At 41.0% G+C, this 9,324-nt stretch overlaps 1 protein-coding gene across 1 annotated transcript; it reads left to right on the forward strand.

Annotated features, from left to right (window-relative positions):
* Window positions 1–6,088: 6,088 nt before the first annotated feature.
* Window positions 6,089–7,741, forward strand: LOC131219943 (UPF0481 protein At3g47200-like). Its single transcript, XM_058214927.1, has one exon. The coding sequence runs from the start codon at window positions 6,089–6,091 to the stop codon at window positions 7,739–7,741; it is 1,653 nt and encodes a 550-aa protein (XP_058070910.1).
* Window positions 7,742–9,324: the final 1,583 nt, after the last annotated feature.

Below are 9,324 nucleotides of genomic sequence, written 5' to 3' on the forward strand. Positions count from 1 at the left end.
TGGAGTACTTGCCGGTATACAAGATAGTATTAATCCACAGTAACACCAGGGAGTCTTGCTCTAGCCACACCTCAAAAGCAGGATTGATATTAATGGAGGTGGGCTCCCCTGTATCATCAATAAGAATTTGGTTCAAGCACTTGGATGAACCATTAACGAATTTAAATAATTTGTTTGCTCAGAGAATTAGGATAAATTGGCTTTTTGACGACAAATAGTTGTCATGATCCAGCTTAATGGAGACCAAACTGGTAACGTTGGACACATAAAAACCAATAGAGGATGAAGAAGAAGTCGCTATAATTTATTTTTTAATTTATTTATTTTTCCATTAACACATTCAATGCAACATCATCCAGAGAGGAATTACAAAGTCAGTAATGCAACAGCCAGAGATAAAAGGAAAGGAACTAAAAAAAGACCATAGCCAAAGATATCTAAGGATGAACATAAATATGATTGAAGGCATGCATCGATCTGAATAGAGATTAGATAATAGGGACAAATGCTGGAAAATTGACAACGGTAGCAAATGGAAGTGATGACAGCGACCAACTATAGGTTGCAAGGGCCGAAAGAGTGGTTGTGATCAACAACAGAGAGTGGTTGTGATCAACAACAGAGTGGAAGGCCGGCAATTGGTGTCACAAAAAATAGATCCAGTGACAAAGTTGAGAGGCAAGTGATCGTCCCGTGATCAATGGGTTGTGCCGGCAGCTAGCGTTGCTAAAAATAACAACAGATGGTGCGTAAATATGTAGTGCATGAGTTTTGAATAGCAGAGGTCCCAACAAAGTCGTTTCCTTTTTCTTTTCTTTTTTTTTGATTGTTTTTTTAGCGCGGTTGACACTGGATTGTAAAAAATGGCGTATCCGACCTGAAAAGGAAATCAACGCGTGGAGGTGAAATGATTGGCCGTGCGTCGACATAGGGGTCGATGATCTCCGAGCGCTGGCGACAATGCTGACGGCAGAGGTCCCAACAAAGTCGTTCCCCTTTTGTTTTATTTATTGTTTTTTTTTTTTTTAGTGCGGATCCTGGAAACGGCGAGCGGCTGAATCCGGCTTTTTTTATTGGTACACGTCACTGTAAGTGCCACGACACCAGTTTTATTACATATATTAAAAAATTACATTTCACGGAAAGTCCAACGGAAACCGTTAGACGGTTTTCATTTGAAAATCGGATTGCCTGTACACCACGCTCTTATCTGAGTAAACTCAGTTGGGCCCACCTTGTATGTATGTGGTCTATCCATGCCGTCCATCCGTTTTTCCATCTAATTTAAGGGGTTGAGCCCAAAATTAAAGTATATCCAAATATCAAGTGGATACACAGTAAACAGTGGGGGATAATGATTTCCACCGTTGAAACCTTGCTAGGCCCCACAGTGATGTTTATTTGTTATCCAACCCGTTCATAAATTCATACAGGCATGGATGAAGGGAAAACACAAGTATAAGATTGATCCAAAACTTTTGTAGCCCCAAGAAATTTTCAACGATAAATGTTCAATTCAACTGTTTCCCATGGTGTGGTCCATTTGAACATTGTATATGCTTCATTTTTGGCCTCAAGCCCTAAAATTATCAGGTAAAATTGATGGACAGATCGGATAAAATTTATAAATCATGGTGGACCCCAAATAGCGTACTCAGTACGCTACGTTACTCACCACGCAGTCCGCTTCCTTCCATTTGGGTACTCCACGCCTTCCATTTGGGTACTCCACACAACGGGTTGAGTAGCCAGACTTGCTACTAAAGTGACGTCACCTAATTATGTGGGTCCCACCATGATATATGTTTTGTATCCACTCCGTCCATCCATTTGGAGAGATCATTTTGGGGCATGAGCCAAAGAATGAATCAGATCCAAAACTCGAGTGGACCCCACCATAGAAAACAGTGGAGAGAGTCATGTCCTCCATTAAAAACTTCCAAGGGTTACAAACATTTTCGATCAAGCTTATATTGTCTGTGTTAACTTACGAACAAGTTGTATCTCAAATAAAAATCACAGTGAACCTTAGGAAGGCTTCAACGATGGATGTCACTCTCCTCACCATTTTCTGTGGTGGGGTCCACTCCAGCTTTGGATCTACCTCATTCTTTTGATCATGACCTAAAATGATTCCTCCAAATGGATGGATAGTGTGGATACAACACATACATCATGGTGGGCCCCACATAACTTGGTGATGCCACCTCAGTACCGAGTCTAGCTACTCAACCTCCTGTCGGTAGCTAATCTGCCTTAAATTTCTTTCTTCTAAAATTTAATTAGGTCACATTATCTCACGTCAATTTTATAAGATAAAAAAGTATTTACAAAATCTACCTTATTAGCAAGGAATATTAGTTGCGACCTAAGATGAGTGATGTCCGTAGGATCCTCACCGCGGGCCCACCTTGATCTATACATTGTATATCTACCCCATCCATCCGTTTTCTCATATTATTTTAGACAATTATACAAAAAATGAAGCAAATACAAGTCTTCGGTGGACCACACCATAGGAAATAGTGGTCATTGAATGCCGACCATTCAAAACTTCATTGTCCACTTCAATGTTTATTTGCCATCCAATCTGTTGTTGATAAGGTCACACAGCTCGGACGAAGGAAAAATACAAATATCAGCTTGATCCAAAACCATTTGTGGCCCACAAATAGGTTTTAATAATAAATTATTATGGTTTCTTGTAGTGTGGTCAACTTGAGATTTGGATAGGCTTAGCTTTTTGGCCTACTCTATAAAATGACCTCGCAAAATGGATAGATGAAATAAATATTCAATGTATATAATTAGACGGGTCTCACTTACATTGGGGGATTCGTAGTTGTCGGGTTTTTTCTTTTACACTCGGATCACATGACATAGTACACAACACCAATGTTGCTATTGTGTCACCTAGTAACTCGACTTGATGTTTACAACCCTAAGTGTAGGGTCGCGATATAGTAATAACTCGGTGAGACTGAGGTCGAATCCATAGGGACTAAACTTATATGTATTCTAAAAATAACTAGAACTAGAACTAGAACTAGAACAAGATTTAAATTTAAAATCTGAATAAAAGAGAGTATAATGTTTGACCCTTTAAAATAAAGGGTGGACATCTCTCTCCCAACTATTTCCTTTAGTGCGTATCTCTAGGCTCAATATGGGATTTAATAGCCACTGATTATAATGGATATTAAATAAACATCGCAGTGGGCCCCGAAAAATCAAGAGTCATGCCCCATATATATATATATATATATATATAGGGAAAAGGTTCTATGCAGTCGAGCTCATGGGAACTTCCCTTGAGGTCGAGTTGTGTGGGCCCCACCGTGATGCATGTCGAACATCAACATCGTGTATTTGATGGGTCCCCTTTAAATTATGGAATATCTCAAAGATCAGCTGTATACGGAACTCAGGTGGGCTATTCCATTTAAAATCATGTGAAGACATGCCTAAAACATATAAAAGCACTTGGCGAGGCCCACCTGAAATTTGGATGCATCTGAAACTTAGTCTGACCCTCATCCAAGTGGGACACACAATGGATGGGTTGGATTTGTGAACCACATCTCAGTGGGCCCAACAAATGATTATGAATGTTTTAATGGAAGGATAACCCCTCTCAACTTTTGTATGTGGTGTGGCCCACACAAGTCACGTATTGACTTGAATTTTAATCTCGAGGCCCACCATGGAATGGTGCATCTGACTGATGGGGTAGATGTTCAACTCGCATCACAGTGGGGCCCACACAACTTGACCTCATGGGAAGTTCCCATGAGCTTAACTGCATAGAACTTTTTCCTATATATATATATATATATCTTTACAATTGGAGAAGTATGGGGGATTGAATTTTTTGTGGGGGCCCACCACGATGTGTATTCAAAATATACTCTAACAGTTAGATGCGTAATCATTTAGGCCCGAAAAAAAAAAAAAAAGGGTTAAGATGAGATTCATGTGAGCCACACTAAAGAAAATATTTGAAAGAGAGACATTCATACTTGAAACATATAGGACCCACCATAATGATTGATGATTATATAAAATGGACACATTATTTTATCCAATGAAACCTTATCATTTTGTCTAATGGAACCCTATCACTTTGTCAAATGAACCTGTCACTTTGTCTATTGAAACCCCGTCATTTTATTTGACAAGCCGCCACTTTATTTAGTGAAATCTTGTCACATTGCAGAATAACATCATCACTTTATCTAGTGGAACCAAGTCACATGAGGAATGATCTACGACTTGCATCAACACAGGTGTGGCGAGATCTGATTGAAACTACTCTGTGATGCTAAGGAAGAAGACCATCGATGATCTAATATATAGAGCTGATTTAAAAGCTCTATGCGAAAGCCAACGATCGGAACCGAAAGCTGTAACTTGTAGATGGGTTCAAAAGGAACCTATGAAACAGATTTGAAAGTGTGGTGCACATAGACCGTAGATGCAGAAGCAATTGACAAAAGTGAAATAGGAAGGAAAGTACATGAAGGAACTGTCGTCGAAACAGTTGGACGAGATAAAAAACCATCGGATGCAGAGGATCAAAAAAGAAAGAAATGAGAGAATACATCTCGATAGGTCTCTGCTACCATATAAAACACTTAGTAATTGACATCAATTTGATAACTTGGATTTCATGTATTCATCTCTATTCATAGAAGTTGGATTACAAAAAATATTTGAATAAATATAAATTCAAATATATTTGAATTTGAATATGTCGTAGATGAAAAGCTAACCTATAGAGAAAGTTTTAGAGTAGACGGGGATTGGTGGTTAACAAAGCAGACCATGCCGTCCATCGTGGTGTATGCATTTGATCCACGGTATCCATCAATTATACTAGTTCATTTTAGGGAATGAGCTTAAATAAGTTCAAGGGGACCACATCATAAGAAATTAACAGGGGGATGATGTTGTTGATGTCTTAAATATTTCTGCAACAGGGTCTGTCGATGCCATAGACAGACCATCCAATGCCATCGAGAGATGTTTGATGCCATCGAGAAAATCCAAAAATCCCAATTTGGTTGCTGGACACTTTGTAGTGTTGTGGTTGATGCCATCGATAGCCGTCAATGCCATCGAAGTGCCATCGAAAAAATTCAAAAAATACATGTTTAGTCGCTGGAATGATTTAGTGTTATACTTGATGACATCGAAGGCCTTCGATACCATCGACAGGTCGTCGATGCCATCAAAGTGTCATTGAAAGGGTGCGCATAATTACACAGAATTGCGTAAGTGGGGGATTTGTTTCATGTTTCGATTGTCATTCTCATATATGCTATATGTATATATAGGTGTAATCAGGAATAGGGTGTATCTTAGAGTATTCTAATTAGTTTCAAAATGTTTTAAGGGCTTGTAAGGGAGATTTGAGGCTTGTTCAAATCAGGTAATCTATCTCTTGTAATTTTCTACTTTCATAGTGCATATCTATTGTTTTATACCGTGGTTTTTTCCCGCAATGGTTTTTTATGTTAAATCCAGTTTGTTTGTGTTTGAACTTGGTTGTGCGATTTATATACTCTGCTTGATTCATCTCCATGTGCTTCCGCAGTTCCCTAACAGATAATGGCATCCCCTTGAAAGGTGAAACCATCTACGAATCTAGCATTGATGTGTACCTGTGATCCAACCTATTCATTGTTCATATGGTCACGCAGACATAGACAAAGGGAACACAAAAATATCAACCTGACCCAAAACAACTTGTATGGCCGGCAAGAAGTTTTCAATGGTAGGCGTTTAACTCCCCGTTTCTTGTGGTGTGGTCCACAATTTTGAGATCAAGCCCTATTAAAACGGATGGACAACAAGGATTAGAAACCGGATCCATATATTTAATAATTTCCCCGTGGTATTAGCGTCAAGCTAATCACATGTCAACTAAATGATTATTTTTTGCCTCTATTTATAATGGTAAATAGAAAATCAACCACTATAAAGTGATTGTCAGGGTTTGAGAGAAGTGCGAGAGAGGAAGCTATTCTCAAGGCCATTGAGAGATAGGGATAGAGAGAGCGAATCGGTAGATTGCAGTCCACTTGAAATGGTGGAACATCAAATATTGTTCATGCAAGAGTCTACTGTAGACAATGAAGAAAAAGCAAATCAAGGAGTACAGCCACACGTTCCGACAGATGCAACACGGGCTTCTTCACTCGCGCACAAGCTTCTCATCAATCCACAGCTCCAAAAGGAATCATGGATCATCAACATCTCCTGCCCGACCCACAGAGTCCCCAACAGCTTCCCGCCATATGGCAGAGAAGCTAATCAAGGAGAAAATCCACCAGTTCCAATACTCCACGATGATCTAGATCCAACATGGGTTTCTTTGCTCGAGCAAAAGCTTCTCATCGATCAACAGCCCGATAGGAAATTATCATCTTGTTCGATCCACAAAGTCCCCACCTGCTTCCACAAAGGCGACGAGACCGCCTACGTGCCTCAGATTATCTCGATCGGTCCGATTCACCGGACAAAGAAGAGCCTACAAGCCATGGAAGAGCACAAGAGGAAGTACCTTCACGATATTATTTCTTTGACCAAAACCAACAGCGAAGATTCGGCATCGAACATCTTCAAGAGGTTCCTGACTGCTGTCAAGTCGGTGGAGAAAATGGCATGGGAATGTTACTCAGAGAGCATTGATGATGATCTCAACAGCAACGCCTTCGTCGAAATGATGGTGATTGATGGTTGTTTCATCATCGGCCTACTTTGCAAGGCTGCCCGCCTTATCAATGTCGATGGTGAGGATCCCATCTTCAAAATGAGCTGGCTGCTAAGCAGGCTTAGGAATGACTTACTGATGCTTGAAAATCAAATCCCTTTCATCATCCTCGACTGCTTGTTCAATCTGATGAACATTGTCCGTGGTCCTAATCGTCCCTCCCTGGCCCACCTAGCCCTTGATTTCTTCCAAGGACTGGTGCCACAAAAGAGTACTAGGTGGGCCATGAAAGAGAAGTCCGAGTATAAGCATTTACTCCATCTCTTCCACTCCAGCCTACTTCCAGCGGTGAAAGAAGATAAACAAAGCGAGAGAAATGCTTGTTTTAAACTGATTGTCAGCTGGATAAATGTGTTTAAGAAGTCTGGAAACAAAGAAAAAGATAATGAAATGGAGGCTAATCACCTCAACCTGATACATTCGGTAACAGCACTTAAGGAGGCTGGAATTGGGTTCAAGAAGGGGAAGGCGGACAGCTTCTTCGATGTGAAATTCAAGAACGGCACGATGGAAATACCAACATTCGTGATCCATGGAGCCACCTACTCACTGTTCCTCAATCTGATTGCGTTTGAGCAATGTTACACTGATTGCAGTAAGCACATCACAGCTTACACTGCTTTCATGAATTGTCTGATCAACTCCGCCAAGGACGTCGAGACGCTCCGCCACTGTGGGGTCATCGAGAACTGGCTTGGTAGCAACGACGAGCATGTGGCCTGTCGGTTCAAGATGCTAAGTAGGGAGGTGGCCATTCCGACTGGCAGGTCTTATCTCTCCGACGTGTTTTGGGCTGTTAGTCGGTTTCGCAGGACAAAATGGGAGGAATGTAAGGAGAGCTTGAAGCGTTATCACTTCAATAGTCGGTGGGCTATTTTCCCATTTGCAGCTGGTATTTTTGTTTTGGTTTTTACTTTCATGCAGACCATCCCTACCGTGAATTCATTTTTTCACCATTCATCCTAGGGCTGTGATGGTCTTCTTCTTCTTCTTCTTCTTATTATTATTTATATTGGGTTAAGATGTTTGTGTTCTCGGTGATATTGTTATCTTTGTTTGTGCATTGTTGAAGAAAGAAGTAGGAGGGGGATGTGCAGGACGGGGGCAGGAATGATCAAGGGGGCATGCCCACTGATGTACACTAGAATCATGTGGGATCCACTGTGATGTTCCATTCTGAAATCTACTCCGTCTAACTGATTCTATGGCCATAGTAACACCCAAGTATGGGAGACACGGGGTGTTACACGCATGAAAATGAAAGATTAGAAGCTATTTGTTGAGTGGACCATAAATTAAGGTCCAGCTCAAATATATATTTTATGGTTCTCGGCCACACACAAGTCTGAGAGCTAGTCCACGTTTACGTGCGTTAAGTAGTACATGTTTGTGTGATTCAATGCATCCATCTGGTGGGCACAACCATAGAAAGGTACTTCTTTTATCGAGCAAAACTTAAAACCTAGATCCAAAGACTCTATCAGACCTGAAAGGACTACCTAGATCCAAATTTGGTTAGCCCAGGCATGGCACCATAGGACCTGACCCGAACCTGATCCATTGACAACCCTGGACTTCATAATAGGTGTGGCAATGAGTCTGCAGGTTTGAGCCAGGTTGAGGTTGGCCCATTTTCTAAACATGCTGAATAATTCTCTAAAGCCCATTACCCAAAAGCCAACTCATCCCACTCAGCTTTCATCAAGCTGACCTCACCCATTTAGAATTCCAAGTGTGATCCACTCTATGAGTGGATGTGGCTTATTTTTGCATGAGGTAATCCAATGGTTGGGCCAATTTATTGTACGGGTAGGACGTTGGACACACATGAAATGTTGGAAGTTATTTAGTGGGTGGACCATAAATTATAGTCAAGTGGATGGACTTAAAATCTTCTCAAATATATATAGACCATTCTAACAACAAAATGAGACGTTTTCTAAGTCACAAATGTTTGTGCGATTTAATTCATCCATTCCATGGCTCAGTGTAGACAAACTCTATTTCAACATTGAGATAATGAGATTCGACCCACTTGATTTATGAAACCATTGTGTGAGGCTATGGGCCCACTATATGTTTGGCCCTATGTGGGCCACTGGTTGGGAGCAATGTTGGTTAGATGTCCACATAGATGGGCAATGCCGGTTAGATATCCACATTGTGACCTTCCCTTTGGCCTTGTTCAACTGATTTGTCAAGCCTGATTCTGATTGTCAAGGCCAATTATATAGGCCGATTCCGATTTGTCGAGACTGATTGTATAGGCCGATTTCAATTGTTGAGGCCGAGTATCAAGGCTGATTCCGGGTGTCGATTTCAATTGCCAAGGCTGATCGTCAAGACCTATATGATGTATATGCGACCCGTAGTTAAAACCATTGTGATGTATTCGTGGCCTATCGAAAAGGCCCATTGTGATATGTATCAGGCCCATGATGCATGACCCATTTGATGTATTCAGGACCCATGTGTAAGGCCCAATGTCATGTATTTGAGGCCCATGGGCAAGGCCCATTGTGATGTATTCGTGGCCTGTGGGCAAGGCC

The sequence above is a fragment of the Magnolia sinica genome, chromosome 12, assembly GCF_029962835.1.
Source record: "Magnolia sinica isolate HGM2019 chromosome 12, MsV1, whole genome shotgun sequence".
Classification (NCBI taxonomy): domain Eukaryota; kingdom Viridiplantae; phylum Streptophyta; class Magnoliopsida; order Magnoliales; family Magnoliaceae; genus Magnolia; species Magnolia sinica.